Source organism: Crinia signifera, chromosome 12, assembly GCF_055691185.1.
Source record: "Crinia signifera chromosome 12, ASM5569118v1, whole genome shotgun sequence".
NCBI classification, from domain to species: domain Eukaryota; kingdom Metazoa; phylum Chordata; class Amphibia; order Anura; family Myobatrachidae; genus Crinia; species Crinia signifera.
This window is the reverse complement of record NC_139228.1, coordinates 17,904,034-17,924,861: the sequence shown is the minus strand read 5'-3', so window position 1 is coordinate 17,924,861 and position 20,828 is coordinate 17,904,034. Positions and strand designations below refer to the sequence as shown.

Here is a 20,828-nt window from a genome sequence, read left to right as displayed (position 1 = left end):
GGATGCCCGCATGTGTCCCGTATCAGTCCAGGGGTGCCCGCATGTGTGCCGTATAATTCCATGGGTGCCCCTATGTGTCCCATATCAGTCCAGGGGTGCCTGCATGTGTCCCATATCAGTCCATGGGAGCCTGCATTTGTCCCATATCAGTCCAGGGGTGCCCGCATGTGTGCCATATAATTCCATGGGTGCCCCTATGTGTCCCATATCAGTCCAGGGGTGCCTGCATGTGTCCCATATCAGTCCAGGGGAGCCGGCATTTGTCCCATATCAGTCCAGGGGAGCCTGCATTTGTCCCATATCAGTCCAGGGGTGCCTCCATGTGTCCCATATGAGTCCAGGGGTGCCCGTATATGTGTCCCTATATGTGCCCCCACGTGTCCCATATTAGTCCAGGGGAGCTGCCCTTTTTTTAATAAAAAAAAAGAAAAAGAAAAGGTGTTTTACTGTTTTTATTTTTACTGCAACGGCTGTTAAGTGTGCTGCTCTTTTTATAATTAAAAGAATAAAAAAGTTTTTCTTTTTTTTTTTTTTACTGTAGGAGTGTTGCCATGTCTGCCACCATGTCTGCTGTATCAGTCATGGGGTGCTACCATCTGTGCCGTATAATTCCATGTGTGCTGTATTCCTAGGGTGAGCCAAGTCTGCCAAATAATTGCTGTATTAGTCCAGGGGTGATGCTAAGTGTGCTGTATCAGTCCAGGGGTGATGCTAAGTGTGCTGTATCAGTCCAGGGGTGATGCTAAGTGTGCTGTATCAGTCCAGGGGTGATGCTAAGTGTGCTGTATCAGTCCAGTGTTTGTGCCGCCCACTTGTGTTGCTTATCATAGTCATCCAGCTACCTCGGTGCAACCTTTTGGCCTAAAAACAATATTGTGCGGTGTGAGGTGTTCAGAGTAGACTGGAAACTAATGAAAATTAATGTTATTGAGGTTAATAATAGCGTAGGAGCAACCCCCCTAAATTATGCGATTTTAGCATTTTTTATGCTTTAAAAAAAAATTCAGAACCCAAAACCCAATACCTTGAGGGGGTGTTTTGGCAAAACCTATTACAACCTAAAACCTGAAGGTAATCAGAACCCAAAACGTGAAAAGTGGCCGGTGCACATCCCTACTCCATACACGACCCCAGTCTTCATTCATTCACCTCCATACACAACCCACCTCTTCATTCAATCTTCTACATAAGCATTCCCCATCTTCACTCACTTCCTCCCATACATAGCCCCCACTTCATTCATTCTCCTCCATACACAATCCCCCCCCTCTTCACTTACTTCCCCCATGCATAGCCCCCTCTTCATAAATTATCCTCCATACACAACTCCCATCTTTACACAATACACAGCCATTCATCCATTCTCCTTTATACACTACCCACAAATGGCGCCTGTCAATCTTGCTGCAAACAGCCAGCGATGGCAAGCCATTGCTGGCTTTGTTCGCAGGGAGACCTTGTGCATGCGCACTACAAACCGTTAATCACTTGGGCTGCTATTTCGCAGCCCAGTGAATATGTCTAAATCAGACCCATAGGCTTAAAATGAGCATGTTACCCATCAGTTATTCAAATTTTCTTCTAATGAAGATTTGTGATTGGTCGCAGTGGCCAATAATATCATTTGTTGTAGAACAGTTCTCATAATTGTCCCCGAACAGGCCATATTTTGCATGTAACAAGTAATAAGGTATTGCTGCATACCATATTCCAATACCAGTGCCCCTATTGCATAGTACACAAACAATGGGCCCCGTAACTGTTGTCATGTAATGAAATGACCCAAACGATGCAGCTCTGTAAGGCGCATATGTATAGTGTGAGCTAAGTCTTAGTTACTCGTTCCCGTGAGACTTAAAGAAACATATTAGCCAGGTACAATTACAATTTGTGACATCAGACCATTGTCATGAACAGTCAGGAAAGAAAAAGTTAAGGAAATATTTCTTGTTGGTGAAAACAACAGATCTGCTCAAAAAGGTACTACCTACCACTGATTTTGGGGTAAAAATGAAGCAGCGAGTCCCTACTTTTAGTCCCTGGAGCCAGCGTAACAGAGGATGCAGCTGTCTTTTCCAAAGACAAATGTGGTAGAAAATACTGGTCGCCAGTATTATACAGTATATAAGGTACTTGTGTAGTTTCACGGCGGCACTGCCCGGGGATCACATCGTATGCAATTTGCATACGATTTGCTACAGATTTGCTTACGATGCGATTTAGAACACCCCCACTATCCATGTCAGCCCAAAGTGTGGTGAGCGCAGCGTGCCCGCGAGGGGACACGGTACGCGTCCTCCCGACCTGTTCATACCCCCACTATCCACGTCGGCGTGGTGTTGATTTTATAAAGTGTGGCGAGCCCGAAGCACGGCGAGTGCTGTGAGCCCCGCAAGGGGCTACGGAAAACTATCCCAAAGTGTGGCGAGCGCAGCGAAGCCCGCAAGGGGACACACAATACACGGAGAGTAATCTGCATCCCCTCGCAGGGCTCTTCACGCTTCGGGCTCGTTTTCCGTGGCCCCTCGCCACGCTTCGGGCTCACTGTGCTCCCCACAGTTTATAAATTCAACTCCATGCCGACGTGAATAGTGGGGGTATGTACCGCTTCGGCTTACCGCGCTTCGGGCTGACGTGGATAGTTGTGGTGTGTGAAATCGCATCGCATGCAAATTGCATACCATGCGATCCGTGGGCAGTGCCGCCTTGAAACTACACAAGTACTGTATATTATCATCAGCTAAGAACATTCTGGACTAACAATGTGGTGATAAATATTCAATGTTGCTATGAAGTTACACTTGTAAAAGTTCTATGCTTACTTAGGAGCAATGGAATAGCCAACGATGTCGAACAACAAGTGAGGAACCTTGTACTGAGCGATGTTGTGGAAAGCTGATGGATATCAACTATGCAACTTGGCCATATGGAAGCTGGTAGTCCGGGGAAGTAAAACTGCCTGGGATATAGGATTTTATGCAAATGGCTAACTACAGAAAATAGAAAACGACCCCAGGCGGTGTTTAATTCTGACATTAGAGGGTCTCTAGTTTCTCCCAATGTGAGTGCATTTTTTCCTGAAGATTACTTGAATGGGAGCCAAGAACAATACATAGAAGATGTAATACTCAGCTATATTAAGTCTGTGTATGTCAAGCAATAAGGATCAATGTAGATATTGTCTTGGTGGACAGAACACAAAGTTTCCTCCCGTGCTGCTCTAGGTGCTTGTTGCCCTCTTCGGTGTGCACCATTAGCCCATTAATCTCCATGCTATGTGGCCACTCACACAAGGCATTTGATGGCCATAAATTCTGTGCACATAATTGGCAGGCAACGAGGGTTGTGGGGAAGCAATAAAGAGCAGAGAAAGAGAAGATGGCCAGTTAGTAAGGTTCGAGAGGCCCCCACTACAAAATCCCTCAAGAAGAGACTCAAGACATTCCTGTTTACTCAAACATTTCCTTAATTCCTTAAGTATTGTTTATGAAAAGCTTTTCTGTACTTCATTGTTCCTGTACTATATTACATTCATTCTATCTGTTAAGCGCCTTGAGCCCTATTGGAGAAAAAGCGCTTTATAAATAAAATTATAATTATTGTAAGGTTATATCTGTCAGACCCCATTTCTTCCTTTTTAACTGCAAGTTGTTGTATGATGCTGCCCAAACCATTTTCATAGGTGTGTGAACATTGAGTGTAAGGGGTGCACAGGCACCCCTCAATGCTGTGCCTACCCTCATGAAAACCTCCCTGTTGCTAGCAATTCCTTTTACTTTACTTTTGCTTTTTAGAACTGTATTCCATTAAAAGAAGCACACATCAATCAATTATGTGTGTTTTGTATTGTTAATTGTACTAGACCAGTGGTCGCCAACCCCGGGCGGCAGTGGTCGAGCCACCCGAATCTGCCGCGAGCTACCAGTAGTAGGTAGTAGGCTGGACCACTGCCACCTGCCCGCCTGTCTGTCTCTCCCTCGATCCTCGGCACTAGTTCCGAGGGGAGGAGAGTGCATTGCGCGTCTCTCCTTCCCCTCAGTGTGTATCCCTGTGACTGGGCCGCCAATCAGAGCTCGGGGGCCGGCAGCCAATCAGGAGCTTTGATTTGCTGACAGCTCAGACACAGTCACAGGGAAGAGAAGTGACAAGTGAGAGTCGCGCAATGTGTGTAAGAAGGGGAGATGCAGCACCGAGACCGACGTGTGTGACCCAGCATCGGGGCAGACAGGGAGCCGGGTGACGAGCCGGGGCCCGTAAAGAGACACGTATCTACACGCTGGGTGCTCCGGCAGTGACTGACGGGAGGACGGTGGCAGATCAAAGGAGGAGGCCGCGACGGGAGAGAGTGATGGGCCGGAGCCTGCATCTGGGGCAGGTCATCCCATCCACCCCTTACCCACCAACGCTTACCCGATCACCCACTCCAAGCACTTAGAGGTGCCTCACTTGGAACCCCAGCATGGCTCATAGAGACACTGTGTATGACACTATCTTAGGCATATCTGGCACTGTGGGGGCATACCTGTTTCTGGCACTGTGGGGCATACCTGGCACTGTGGGAGCATATGTGTATCTGGCACTATTTGGGCATATGTATAGCTGCACTGCACTATTGGGGGCATATGTATATCACACCCCCATTTTCATTTGCCGCACCCCATGTGGCATGTGGTACACAGTACGGGCAGAGTATTTATTTAGAATGGCACCACAATCGGGTGGGCATTGTTTATCTGGCACTGCTGGGGGGGGGGGCATTGTGATTATGGCATAACTGTGGGCATTGTGTAACTGGTGGCATGTGTATATATTGCACAGTGTCTATCAGAGCACTGGCCATGCCCCCATAGCGGAAAAAATGGGGGATGTAGCCTCGTAGGAGATAGTAGGACATGCCCCCTGATTTCATGTGCATGCCTTCAGCACGTGCAGATGTCCCTTCTCCTCTGCCTCCAGTGTTGGGAGGTATGTATGCGGCATTGCAGTATGTGGCATAATGTGTAAGGGGCATTACAGTGTGTGGCATAATATGTAAAGGGCATTATTTGGTCATTAGGCAGATTTCTTTTTTTTTTTTTTACATTTTAGTACAGTAGCTCTTCGGGTGGCTTATTTTGCTGTGAGTAGCTAACGCCCCCAAAAAGGTTGGAGACCACTGTACTAGACCATTGTCATATCACTACACATCTGCGTCATCCATATATGTATTTTACTTTATTGTCAGTACGGATGGTGTAATGGTTAGCATTACTGCGTCACAGCGCTCAGGTCATGAGTTCGATTCCAACCATGGCTCTAACTGTACAGAGTTTGTATATTCTCCCCGTACTTGCATAGGTTTACTCCGGGCACTCCGGTTTCCTCCCACAATCCAAAAATATACCGGTAGGCTAATTGGCTCCCAACAAATTAACCCTAGAATGTCTGTGTGCATGTACATGTGGTAGGGAATATAGATTGCAAGCTCCACTGGGGCAGGGACTGATGTGAGTGTTCAACTATACTCTGTAACTCGCTGCGGAATATGTGTGCGCTATATAAGAAACTGCTAATAAATAAATAAATGTACTGTTAGACAGAGTAATTAGAAGATTAAAAATGAAATAGGCAGGGGATTATGGTGTCGATGAGAGATGTTTAATATTGTAGCAAGTGCCAATAGATGATGGTAGACATGCCTGTTTGGTGGTTTTAGACACACCCAATGGGTGGTGTTAGACTTGCCCAATAGGTGGTACTAGGCACACCGCTTTGATGGTGCACCCCCTATGAAAGTGTGCTGCGTACGCCTATGCCCATTGTGCCTCCATACTATGTGTGGGACAGTGTTTCAGCAGACACACAGCCCATGCCACATAATACTGGAGTGTTCTTGATCTGAAGGGTAATGATTGTTCACAACTCTACATCTTATCCCCTCCGGTGCAGTGATGACTGATCACACATCATCACTGGTAACTCTCCTCCGTCCACCAATCGGATCACTAGCCCTCTATCACACCCTTAGCTGCTCCCCAGTTTATGACGGTATATCTTTATGAACCCTAACCACAGAAAATAACACCAAACAATCTGACTTGCTCATAACTATTTCTTGCTGTTGGAAAATTGAAGTCAATGGAGCACATATTGCTAATTAAGCAAGGAAAATAATAAGGTACTGCAAATCAAGCAGCTTTCATAGGAAAGGATTTTCCAGCTTACTTGGCTCATTGATTAGACTGTGCTGAGTCTCATAGCTTAGCTGGCCTCTAATTAAGATGTTTGAAGTAGGATATGGTATTCTATAAACTCATGAAACTATAACATTCATGTCAATTACATTAGTGGCTCTTTCATGGAGGACCTCATACCAATCATTACAGGTATCACCATACCTCCCAATCATTTCGCTTTTGGATGACTGTCCATTGGCCTGGATGTTGGTCCTCTTTAGTTGTACTACTGGCCGCTGAGATAATTAGTGTCCCCATGGCTTGTGGGATAAATATTACATATTTCAGGGAAAACAAAATCCCATCAAGGTGGGAAGCGGTTAGGCCACTGCCTTGCTTTGGAGATATGATGTTGAAAGGCAGGGCTTGCATCAGAAATTATGGAGGCCGGGACTGAAAAAAAATAAGCAGGCTGCACCCCTGGGATCTGAAGCGTACCTGGGGAGACCTCCAGTGTCCGCAGCACTCACCACCTTACTTTGTTTATGACAAATTATATGTGATATACTCCATTCCCAGGCCCCCTTACTGTCTGGGCCCGGGACCAGGGTTTAAAGTGGTCATAAGAGAAAAAGGAAAAGTAGCGCTAAACCAAAGAGGAGTTTTGAGGATAAAATAACATTTAATGCTACACATACAATGACAAGAAAACATATAATAAAAACATATATGCTGCCCTCAAGAGCCACTAGTAATGATGGAATAATTAGGATCTGCTCCTATAGTTACCGCCAACATGAATGTAGAGTGGAGGAAGGACCATTCAGATCACAGGGGTTGGTGCATTTTCCATAAAGGTTCAAGCTGTTTAAAGTAAGGTATATTTACCATCAGGGTACATGTTTTCTTGTCAATGTATGTGTACCATTAAATGTTATTTTATCCTCAAAACTCCTCATTGGTTTAGCGTTACTTTTCCTTTTTCTCTTGTGTTTCATATAAGGGATCTACTCAATCCCTTTAGTAGCTGCTTGGCAAAACATCCATTGACAGCGCCCTTTTGGCTACTTGGTAGTTCTTGTTTCCTCTTAAAGTGGTCATGCAAAGGTGGGGGAACTCATGTCTCTATGCCACCTAATTACCCCCCCCCCCCCCTCTCCTCCATTAGGCAGAGACAGGGCCAGTGGTAGGGTTTTGGCATCCCCCTGCAAACTAGAATGCTTTTCTGTGAGATTTACTGTGCAGGGCCAATGTGGGGGTTAAAATGTTCTATCTCACCATTAGAGGTGGTGGAACTCCCTGATTGCAGCCCTGTTGGGAGGTATGATATTATTTTTGATATTTAATGCACATGTGTAACCCTTTCTGTGTAAGCTCTCTGGATTTGTCCTAATAATTCTAGAAAAAGTATCAAGTATTTATAAAAAAGTTGACAATTATTATTTTTCTTTTTTTTTACAGTTTCACTCATTATATTACAAACATTCTTGCCATACGCTAGGAAAGCTCTGCAATGAAATAACCTCAGGTGTACACTTAGCGGACAGTAGAGAATGGAACACTAAACCCTGACAGATACCAATAAGCCATCATACTGAGCATGTTTGCTCAACATCAGTGTTTGTGCCAAAAATCAGTCTTAAATTCCTTTCTCTGACAGGGCTCAGGGAGGAAATTACAAGGTTAAAAAATAGGTGTACACAGGTGCAAGAAACGTTTTAGGCTCTCCAGCAAAAGCACAGTGTCAAGAATCTCGGCGGTGTAGTGTTCTGAACGAAGATTCTGTCTGGTTCAACTATGTTTTGAGCGCGTAAAGGTTTTAACCTTTATAAAACATGTCCTTAGCACTGGGCTCAGACAGGACCAGATGGAACAGTAAATTACTAATGCTAAATGAAGCTATTAATCAGCTTGATACATAAACCGGTGGCTAATTGAGAATAATGTCCTGCAGCTTTTTGGACAAAATTGCAACAATAGTACTGTGAATAATGATAACACCTAATAAAGATCTGATTACCGACTCTAGAATGACTTCATATACAATTGCTAATGAGAATAATTAGGACAGGAATTACCGGGTCCGAGCCGCATGATCTTAGGAAGAAGACCTTTGTAGAGAGCCAGGAACCTGAAAGAGGTGGAAAGTGGGACAGGTGTTATCCATTAGACCTGTACGTGCTATTATTACTGCAAATCAATAAAGACAAGCTAACAAAAGACAATAATCAAAGCAGCAATAAAACATATCATTTGTACATAAATATATTTTAATAGAAACATTGTGTGACCGGCGAAATGTCAAGATAACTTGTTAGTATTATTGGATTATAAAAAAGGCTATGCGATTTATTTGAACAATGAAAGTTATTTGTTCTGTGAGCAACTAACTACGGTTCTTAGAATAAATACTATTATTATTTATATTATTATTATTTATATTATTATTATTATCCCTTCGAGTGCCAAGTGAATTTGTCAAAATAGCTGTGAAAATTGGCAAGCAAACATTTTTATTCATTATAATGACCTGTGATGTTTACCTTAAATAGGGAATATAATCTTCAGTATTTGTTTGAATTTATATAACAAATGCGAGGGACGCTGGCATTGTTAGTGATATTTCGCACATCTCTCAAAGAGATGTTTGCACTCAAAAGGTTACTTACAATTTTATTATTAGTATTTTATTAGGTAAGTCAGTAGTGCACACGGGGTGGGGGTTCTGAGTACCCAGAAACTTCCTTGACCGACAAGAGCAACCGTGCACACTATTACTAAACCCCACATTGTGGCCAGTTGCTGCAATTTGCGGGTCACTGGGGAGGGGGCGGAGCCAATATGATACAATTCCATTAGAGTATGTGTGTAATGTAATGTCACAAATACTTGTGTGTGTGTGCGCATGTATATAATGTGTGTATGTGTACAGATTGAGCGCCTCTCGCCAGATCCTTCCGCTGTGGCGAGCTGGTGGAGAGGTGCTCCCATCTGACGGTGATGCGCAAGTGTCTCATACGCACTCGCGTCCCCGTCACTCATTGCCGGGGAGCAGAATACTCGCCCATCTCCGCTTCAGGGATACAGGCAGGGTTAGGGGGGGCTGCGGGCACTGATGGGGGAGCGTCGGGGGAGCGTCGAAGAAGCGGCGGGTGGCGGTGGGATCAGAGGGAATGGGGTGCGCCCTGGCGCTTGGCGATAGAATCACCAGAACTCACACACACACACATATATATATATATATATGTAGAAGGTCGGTCGGCACTCTGGTTTTTGTTCACTTGTGACCGAGATGCCATCCAGAAGAAATGGATATAGGTTGAACAAAGGAGGCGGCACTCACGGATTTGAAGTCAATAAAAAACTTGTATTAGGCAAAACATCAAAAAAAGTGTCACAAGGTGTCCGACGTTTCGAGGCGCTGGGCCCCTTGATAAAGGGGCCCAGCGCCTCGAAACGTCGGACACCTTGTGACACGTTTTTTTGATGTTTTGCCTAATACAAGTTTTTTATTGACTTCAAATCCGTGAGTGCCGCCTCCTTTGTTCAACCTATATATATATATATATATATATATATATATATTGATTTAAATACACTTTAGTACATTTTTCACAATATTTTCCAGCTTCAAAAGTGATAAAATGGAGAGTGATAAAAAGCCAACCAATCAGCTCCTGCCTGAAATTTTTCAAACACAATCTGTGACATAGCAGGTAGGAGCTGATTGGCTGGTTGTTTATCACTCTCCATTTTATCACTTTCGAAGCTTAGGGCATCTAGCCCATATACACACACACACACACACACACACACACACACACACACACACACACACACAGATATAATATATATATGTTTATATTAGCACTGATACAACTGTATATTACAAAAGCTATACAAGATTGCAAACTATAAAATACGATATAGAGGAAAGCAAGTCAGTAACATGGAAAACTATCTTTAGGGATGGAGCAAAAAAAAAAAAAAACTGAAACAGAGGTAACGGCACATGTGATCCTTATACCCTTCTTCCTGGTAAACCGTGAAAATGGTCTTCCAACAACTCCGATACTTAATCACTCCAGGTTCTGGCTGTGGCCCCTGAATCCGACTCTTAGCCACATCAAATGGAATGTTAATGATGGATGCTAGCGTCCCAGAGGCCAAACCGATAGTAAACTTCCTTAAGAACTCCAGTCTTGCGTCCTAGATAGGCGGAAACACATAAAACACTCGGTGAAAGTGTAAGGCAAAAAAGCAGACATTTCTCTTCAGCATTCCAAATTCTAGCTCAAATTCTCTTCTTCCGACACATCATCCCCATAATTACAGTAACGGAGAGCTTTAAAAGCTCCCTAAGATAACCATGCAACCGCAGCGAGGCGGAGTTCTGCCAACACTTAAGTCGTGGTCTGATTTATATAGCAACCTCCACAAAGGGGGAACAAATACTGGCAAAATAATGTTAGCAGGTGGGTAAACTAGAAAGAGATATATATTTATAAAAAAAATGTACCCACAAGTTGCCAAAGGCAAGAGTCACACCTTTAACTACGATAAAACCCAGCGTTCATCTGGGAATAGTCTCTTTCCCAGCACCTGTACTATACAATGAAGTACACCTTCCAAAAGAAAAACAGCTTAAAGCTTAGCACGCCTTTGCCCCAACATTAATCCTGACCCCCTTATTGAGAAAGAAAATACATATCCTCATTGCCCCCAAACAGCACTTTCCGCTGGGAGCAATACGGCTCAATCCTTGGGCTGCAACGCTTCTTCCCTGACAATCCCATTGGCTCTGTTTTGGCACATGACCCAAATCGCCTGTGGGCACATTTCCTCACACAGGATTCATAAATACAGTCCATAACGAGACCCTGCTTTCGACATATGGGGATGATTTGTGTAATTGGCCTTTACAATGTACTTAGTATTACTGTATCAAAACACAAGAAACCTGAGTACTCTATTAGCTAATTGGCCAGAATATTTTACAAATGACAGCAAGACCTTGTACCAGGAAGCCCACTGAATGTGCCGCAAGACCCCCAAATGTTAAATTAAATAAAGGCGGAAAAAAGGCACGCACACACGCTCTCATGTACGGCTGTCGCTGGCCTGCAGGTTTTTTCCACTTTTCTCCTCAGATGTCGCAGATCTGTCAGCAGGAAATGTTCTCCCACTACTAGACTAACAAGCTCTCTGTGGTAATGCACTGAGGGGCCGTGCCCTTGAATTAAATAGCTTTTACCTACTGAAGGCATTAGGATATCATTTAAAGGAGCAGTCACACTCCTGCTAACATGAAAGCACTCAGCCATGTTACCAAAGCTTAATATTTTAAACAATCAGATAATTATTTCAAGGTGTGCATGAAGCCGTCTGATAGCTTAATAAAGGTGATTTAACACAAGTTTTCCACACATCTTTCTACAACAAAATATTGTTAAAACAGAATTACTAGGGGCCAGATGCACTAAGCTTCAAAAGTGATAAAATAGAGAGTGATAAACAGCCAGCCAATCAGCTCCTGACTGACATTTTTCAAACACAGTCTGTGACATGGCAGGCAGGAGCTGATTGGCTGGCTGTTTATCACTCTCCATTTTATCACTTTTGAAGCTTAGAGAATCTGGCCCTCTGCAGAAAGTTTTTAATATAGCTGCGTTCACAAAAAGACAGAGGGCCAGATTCTCTAAGTGATAAAATGGAGAGTGATAAACAGCCAGCCAATCAGCTCCTACCTACCATATCACAGACTGTGTTTGAAAAATGTCAGACAGGAGCTGATTGGCTGGCTGTTTATCACTCTCCATTTTATCACTTTTGAAGCTTATGCTACTTTCCCACTGCAGGCCCGTTTTAAGTACTGGTATTTTTAAACGGTATTTAAAACGGTATTAGCATTCCCACTAAACGGTAAATTGCGCTGAAAAATCGTCAATTTACCGTTTTAGACCTGCAGTGGGAAAGCAGCATTAGAGAATCTGGCCCAGGTCTGTCTTTTTGTGAACGCAGCTATATTAAAAACTTTCTGCAAACATGACACCCAAAAATACACCACATAAATTACATCTAGACACTTTCCCCACATAAGATGACATTTTATCAATGTGGACATTATCAACAATAGGGGGAGAAGCAGCTTGTCAATAGGATGGCAGAGACACACTAAAGGTCCATACACACTGGGCGATTATGCCCAGCGTGTATGGACAGCGATGATCGCCATCATCGCCGGGGGAAAGCGGCTCAGTGCATATACACTGAGCGGCTTTCCCCCTGCCCGGCGCCGTCAGCCGGGGGAGGACGGCTTGCATAGCGCAGCGTTATGCAAAGCCATCCTCAAAGCCGCTCATCTGCTGGTAATACCAACAGATGAACGGCTTTCCCGGCAATGATGCGGGAGCGTGCAGCAGCGCTCACCGCTCAACACCGGGCCATACATACTTGCTCAAACTTGCCATTTTTAGTGGCTTTCAGCTCAAAGTCGCCCAGTCTGTATGGGCCTTTAGGTGTCAGGGTGAACTACTTTAATTTAGGGACAGCAAAATTGAGGTAGCAAATAGGCCGCAGGGCTAACATAATGCAGGAAATCTTCGGTTGAGATGATGGTTTGCTTTCCCCTTATTCCCTAATTAACAAATGGGAATAAATGCCAAATCCGCCATTTTAAACTCCTCCCACATACTTAGTGCAGAAACCTGATGTCCATAAAAAAAGTTATGAAAGCACAAAAGGTTCCAGCTGTCCACAACTGCATGAAACATATGTACAACTAGTAAGTCCACTTGATGCAAATGCTTTGAAAGCTTGTCTACAGCTTTGTGATTGCCTCTGTGTTTTTGCATGCGTGAGAGAGAAAGAGATGTAGGGTGAAATTTAATAGGATGAGAGATTCAGAAAGTGAGAGATTTGGTGAGAAATCTCCCGTTTTTTTTAAAAAAAGCGGCAATCATTTACACTGCAAAACCAGTTTGTTTTTAAAGTGTAAATGGTTGCCGCTTTAAAAAAACTGCAGATTTCTCACCAAATCTCTCACTTTCTGGATCTCTCATCCTATTAAATTTCAGCCGTAGTTTCACTCGCTACCAACAGATGGCAGTGTTTCGGAGACACACAAAAATAATGATGGATTTTTAGCTAAGTGTACCCACTCTGGTTATGTAATTTGTCATACAGCTAAGTAATACACAGTATTTCACATATATTATTTGCACTTTACATACAAGTTATTCAACACACAATACACAGAATAAGCAGAATGTTCTTACTTTAAAGGACAACAAATCAAACCTGGAGAACACCTGCACATTCCCAGGCCTGCATACATTCCTATGTGCACTATTTTTACACCTGCCTATACTAAACACATTTCCCGTTTACTGTTTGCCACACTATTTCCTGTATATATTTTTCTTTTTAATTCCTTTTTTAACATTAGGATTTAAAGAAATATATAAACAATATGTCTGAGGCAGGTATTAACAGTACAAGCCAGGATGCAGATAACGTACCGGTGTATGGGATGCCGAAAGTCAGAATACAGAGCCGGCATCTCAACGTGTGGCCAGAAGCCCGCCACCGGCATCGTGACATTAATAAGGATGCATCCCGAATTCAAAAGGGGATACGGTGGCAAGGCCGACAGTATAAAGGCCAACTTATATTAGGTCAACCGGGTTTAGATTAACATATGAAAGAGGTCGACAGGCCTAAGGTCAATGGGTTTGGAAGGTCGACACAAGTATTAGGTCAACAATGGGAACGTCAACCGTCAAAAGGTCAGGATGAGTCCAGTGACTTTTCAAATATAGCGATGGCCACCAGGTAATCATAGCTGGTGGACCAGCAGCCAACCAGGGAAGCGGCTGCAGCTCCTGAATGGCTGCCGGACCACCAGGTCCGATTGGCTTGCGACTGGCTTTACATTTGAAATGCTGCTAATGCTATATGTATCTCTACGGCTGCCTGCCTAATAGTAAGTGCTATTTAAGTAAATCCATCCAGTCTTTGCAGAGTCGGGGCAACGGTGGCATCGAACATTTTTCTCTTTATAGTCACTTTAAGCTTTCACTCTTCACGTGGAGCCGAGCAGAGTTTTTGGACTGTTTTTCTCAAAACCATCTAGTTTGGATTATGTGTGACAACTAGCAGATCATCGTTTCGTTGACTCTATTGCAGTAAGTGGGTTACTCATATCCTGGCAACTCTGTGTGTAAATTAGATTCTGATGTGTACATTACAGACCTATTAAAATTAATTCTTAAGGATGTTGATGATTTTGTGTAGTCACAAAACAGATCTGTTTACATTCCCCAGCTTGGCAGAAGATAATAAGACTCATTTCCGAAGTGCAAAAGCAAAACGTATTCTTCTGCAACACCAGGTAATTTCGGAAAACTTGCAAATGTTTACATGAATGAAGGAGTGGTCCCAAAACGTCTTGGTTAGTTTAAAGAAACTTTTCATTCTTTCCACTATTCACATTTTAAAGGGTGATCCATGATCTTGTAGAACTACAGGCCGTTGTTAGGGCCAAAAAGGGTCTGTGGACAATATGTGAAATATTAGAGTGAGAGCTCTTTCTCCTCCTTTTTTCCCATCCCTACCCCTAGGTCCAGTGGTTATGGTATATTGGTCGACCACCATTGGTCGACAGCGAGAAGATCAACACCTATGAATAGTCGATACACCGAAGGTCAACATTGACAGAAGGTCAACAGAAGCATTAGGTCGACAATGGGAAGGTTGACAAGTGTGTCGACCATTTATAGCTGTTCACCTGCTCATTGTCGACCAATGGTGGTCAACCTAGTGATTGTCGACTTAGACATGGTTGACCTAGGGTCCAAATACCCGCCCGGTAACTCATCCTATATACATACATTACTACTGCTATGCCTACTCTTATTTTTGTAAACCCCATCGGAATGGGGAATGAAAGGCCCACTAAAGGAATGCAGTGATAGGGGCCCATGTTTTAAGGGTGTGGTCAGAGGTGTACCTAGAACCTTGGGGTGCCCATAGCAAACATATTGAGAGGGCCCCTGTACCAATGTTTCTTGAGAGTCACCAATCCGCAACAGTTAATTTTATGCCTCTTCACAGTGATCTAGTTAATTTTCTGAACCATAGTAGTACCGTAATACAGGTTATGCACCAACGTAGTTCTCTCGTTTACATGTTGTCCCATTTTTGCAAGTACATATTGTACCACCAATTCACATTATGACATAGTGTTCCCAGTTTATGTGTTGCCACATTGCAGTGCCTCTTGTTTTTACTGTTCCACATTAGAGTGCCCTCCATCTCATTTTGTGCCAAATAAAAGTGTCCCATTACAATGAATTTCAGTTCATTTTGGGCCACATTACAGTAGCCTCCAGTTTAAATAATGCCACATTACAGTGCTCCCTTACCATTATAACAGCCACTACACACTCTTCCCACTGACAATGTAATGTTACACAATTCAGGGTGGGCAATGGATCAGACCCAATTGCTTGTCAGGCAAACATGGGAAATTGCTATGCAGTTTTATAACCTGGGACCAGGCCCCCTAAACTACTGGGCCCCATAGCAAAGGCAGGGCCGTAACTAGGGGGGGGCTGGGGGGTCATGTGCACCGGGCGCTGGAGGGGGGGGGGCGCAATACTGTCACTGACCGTGCAGGGTACAAAAACGGTCACAGATTTTTTTTTCTCATCTCCGCCGGGTTCCTCCTCCTTGTGATGCTGTGCGGGTGACTTCATGACGCATGCGCCGCCCACATGTACATCATAATAGGAGGCCAAGTGCAGACTGTGTGGAGGAGCAGCGGCAGCCCCTGGGCAGAGAGCCAGCAGTGACAGCGGCTGGGAATACAGCGCACGCCGCAGGACTAGCCAGCGCGCCATCAGGCCTCTCCCCGTCACCACTCCCCAGCCACATTCGAGCAGGGCGCATTGATTGACTGCGCAGAGACTGTCTGAAGGGGCAGCCCTGGCTGAGCCAGCAAGTGACAGCGGGTGCCAAAAGTTATTTCTCTAAAAACTAAGGTAATATACAGACAGCTGCACAGTATTGGGGACCAGGGGGAGAAATTGGGGGTCCGAGTTATATTCTGAAATGAAATATATATTTATAAATTATTCCTCAGTCATTGACTCTCTCTAAAGCTAAATTATTATTAACCAACTGCTGACTGAGTCAATCCTCAGTCAGCAACTGGTTAATAATTTACCTTCAGAGAGAGTCAATGACTGAGGGATAATTTATAAATATATATTTAATTTCAGAATAGTGCGTATATGTAATAATATGAGCATCACAGTGTGTGGCATATGTATAATGGGCAACATGTGTGTGGCATAAGTTTAATGGAGCATCACGGTGTGTGTCATATGTATAATGGGCATCACGGTGTGTCATATGTATAATGGGCATCACAGTGTGCGTCAGATGTATAATGGGCATCATGGTGTGCGTCATATGTATAATGGGCATCACAGTGTGCGTCAGATGTATAATGGGCATCATGGTGTGCGTCATATGTATAATGGGCATCACGTGTGTGCGTCATATGTATAATGGGCATCACGGTGTGTAGCATATGTATAATGGAGCATCACGGTGTGTGGCATATGTATAATGGGCATCATGGTGTGCGTCATATGTATAATGGGCATCACAGTGTGCGTCAGATGTATAATGGGCATCATGGTGTGCGTCATATGTATAATGGGCATCACGTGTGTGCGTCATATGTATAATGGGCATCACGGTGTGTAGCATATGTATAATTGGCATCACAGTGTGCGTCAGATGTATAATGGGCATCATGGTGTGCGTCATATGTATAATGGAGCAATCACGTTGTGTGGCATATGTATAATGGAGCATCACGGTGTGTGGCATATGTATAATGGGCATCACGGTGTGCGGCATATGTATAATGGGCATCACGGTGTGCTGCATATGTATAATGGGCATCAGGGTGTGTGGCATATGTATAATGGAGCATCACGGTGTGGGGCATATGTATAATGGACATCATGTGTGGGGCATATGTATAATGGGCATCACAGTGTGCGTCAGATGTATAATGGGCATCACGTTGTGCGGCATATGTATAATGGGCATCATGGTGTGTGTCATATGTATAATGGAGCATCACGGTGTGTGGCATATGTATAATGGGCATCACGTGTGTGCGTCATATGCATAATGGGCATCACGGTGTGTAGCATATGTATAATGGAGCATCACGGTGTGTGGCATATGTATAATGGGCATCACAGTGTGCGTCAGATGTATAATGGGCATCATGGTGTGCGTCATATGTATAATGGGCATCACGGTGTGTAGCATATGTATAATGGAGCATCACGGTGTGTAGCATATGTATAATGGGCATCACAGTGTGCGTCAGATGTATAATGGGCATCATGGTGTGCGTCATATGTATAATGGAGCAATCACGTTGTGTGGCATATGTATAATGGAGCATCACGGTGTGTGGCATATGTATAATGGACATCATGTGTGTGGCATATGTATAATGGGCATCACAGTGTGCGTCAGATGTATAATGGGCATCATGGTGTGCGTCATATGTATAATGGAGCATCACGGTGTGTGGCATATGTATAATGAGCATCAAGGTGTGTGGCATATGTATAATGGGCATCAGGGTGTGTGGCATATGTATAATGGGCATCACAGTGTGCGTCAGATGTATAATGGGCATCATGGTGTGCGTCATATGTATAATGGAGCATCACGGTGTGTGTCATATGTATAATGGACATCATGTGTGTGGCATATGTATAATGAGCATCCAGGTGTGTGGCATATGTATAATGGAGCATCACGGTGCGGATCATATTTATAATGGGCATCACAGTATGCGGCATAGGTATAATGGGCATCACGGACTGCACTTTTGGGGTCATGTGTATCTGGCACTGCACTATTGGGGGCATATGTGTATCACACCTCCATTTTCCATGGCCGCACCCCATGTGGCTACAGTTTTTAGAGAGCTGACCATGCCCTCATAGCGGAAAAAATGGGGGATGTAGCCTCGCAGGAGTTCCACGGTAGTAGGTGAACCCTCTAATTGTCTCGTCTCCTCTGCCTCCAGTGTTGGGAGGTATGTTTGTGACATATTGGACAGTGCAGTGTGTGGCATATTGTGTATCATTCAGGGACAGTGTTCTATCCAATGGCAGCAGCAATTACCATTGCTTATAATGTGTACTGGGGGGGCATAACGGTGTGGTATAATGTGTACTGGGCATTACGGTTTGTGGTGTAATGTGCTCTGGGCATTACGGTGTGTGCTGTAATGTGTACTGGGCATAACGGTGTGTGCTGTAATGTGTACTGGGCATTACGGTGTGTGCTAAAATGTGAATTGATACTACTATGTGACCACACCACTTCTTCGCCCCCCCCCCCCCAAAAAAAAAAAACATGCCCTAAATTTTTACTGCACGCCTTCGGCGTGCACTGTCCCTGTCATATAGTTTCTAGTATATATGTATATTGATGCAAGTGGACCAGTTGAGGGATAATTTATAAATATATATTTCATTTCAGAATACAGTGTATATATAATAATATATTGTCTTGTTTTTTATTTTTTTATTTTGGGGGGGGGGGGGGGGGGGGGGGTGTGGGGGGACTAAATGAGTGTCACCAGAAACCCTAGTTTCAGCCCTGGCAAAGGAACCCCTTGCACCCACTATAATTATGCCTATTAGTGTGGTCAGTCCCCACACAGACTTTGTCAGTTTGTACAGACGATGTCATTGACAAAGTATTCAATCCCGGCCAAATTTCATGGCCAGGCCCAAAAAACTGCAATAATTTGCCGATTAGTATTCAATCACGGACGGTTCCCCCCCGTTTTTTAGTCCATTTTCACTGATGCCGTTTAACTTTTTTGTTTTTTTTTGCGTATGGGCAAAAACAGTTGCAAATTCACCAAAATACATGAATTTGCGGCAATTTCCCAGATCCATGCGGTTTTTGCCGAAGCTGAATTTTTGCTGAAAATCCGTACTGGGATTGAAGAGGGCGAGTCGAAAACGGGCAAAATTTGTTCGGGATTGACCCCCCTACCAAGTAAAGAGAAACAATGTATAATATCATTGGACAGTGGGGAAGCTGACATTAAACAAAGGATGTTCCTGTGAGACACTCCAATTCTGTATGTAAGTATCTTACTTTGTTTAGACTGACTGATGCTACAGAAGTTTGTAGCGCCTTATAATAATGCTAATAAATTATAATAATGATTAAACCTCATTATTATATAGAACACATTATATAGAACCAATTTATTACAGTCAAATGCATAACTAGATATCCCAAACATGACATTTTATAGTAAGTATATATAAGCAGTTCCACTACAAATAATGACCAAATCTATAAATAGAATGTAAACCCTTCAAGTGCCAAGTGAATTTGTCAAAATAGGTGTGAAAAGTGCCAAGAAAACAATATATAACCTTTTTTACATAACGTTTTTTTATTTGAATTTATATAACAAATGCGAGCGACGCTGGCATTTTTAGCGGATATTTTGAACATCTCTCCCAGAGATGTTGGCACGCAAATGGTTTAAAACCAAGGAGCTACAAATCCCAATAAGGGCTTCCCTAAAGGATCTCAATCTCTTTCCCAAATTAACATTGAGATGAAACTCTCCTCCCTTCGTCAAAGCTTTTAGAGCAACCAGGTATTATGGCCCCCTTTTAACACCTAAAAGCTCCATCTAGTTGAAAAGAATTCCAAAACCACACAGTCCAAATAAATGTAAGATAGAGAAGCGTACAAAGAAAAGAAAGAAGCCTTTAAGAATTTCCTTGAAAATGATGGATTATGAAAGTGGTGTTAACCTGAGAGCGGCTGATCCCATCTGATCTCAGAAGATAAACAAGGTTAGGTCTGAATAATATTGTGGTAGGAGAAACCGGCTGCTAATCCCAGGTGCTGCAGGTTAGAGGCTGAGGTTTATCTGTCACTGCGCACACAAGATATTGAATTTGCAGACACAACACAAGATAAATGAGCACCTGTAATGGACAGTCCGCGTCTTGTTTTTCATGTGTGGACAATGTATCAAACTTTGTGGGCTTCTGTTCAGTGGGCTACGTATAAGTAGGCTTTGTGGTCTATACACTATATATACCTACTGCTTTTAGTATATTGTCCATTTATTGCGTACTGATTATTTCAATAGACAAATTCTGGGTATCCATGGGCTATGGTGATGTGTTATGGAAGCCACACCATGATACCGTTTAGATGCATTATTATAGTAAAGTTATTTGAATATTCTTTTTGTTCTCTAACAACTTTTAAAAAAACATAAAACTCCATAAAACAAGGCCAGCAGTCCAGCGATGTTGCAAAAGATGCAAGACTCCTCTTAAATATAGCAGATTCACTGTTTTAATAAACCCAGTTTATACAAATAGGTTTAATATGTTTTGTAGACATTCCTTATCTAGACCGCATGTCGACAAATAGAAAATGTCAACATCTACAATGGTGAAATGAGAAATGGCGACAGGTACATAGGAATTCTCAGCCCACCCGAACATCGATAAATCGCACATGCTACGCTGTACGCGGGTGCGGAGGTCCCCTAGTGTGCAGACCATGCAAAGGCTT

At 43.4% G+C, this 20,828-nt stretch overlaps 1 protein-coding gene across 3 annotated transcripts in view; it reads right to left on the bottom strand.

Annotated features, from left to right (window-relative positions):
• The window catches only part of SLC25A21 (solute carrier family 25 member 21), a 277,131-nt gene that overhangs the window by 4,053 nt on the left and 252,250 nt on the right, over nt 1-20,828 (bottom strand). For all 3 annotated transcript variants that reach the window (XM_083166219.1, XM_083166220.1, XM_083166221.1), the window contains exons 9-10: nt 10,183-10,364; nt 8,234-8,286 (exon numbers count right to left, since the gene is read on the bottom strand). In XM_083166219.1, coding sequence (XP_083022345.1) covers nt 8,234-8,286; nt 10,183-10,364 — 235 coding nt within the window. The remainder of the gene's footprint in view (nt 1-8,233; nt 8,287-10,182; nt 10,365-20,828) is intronic.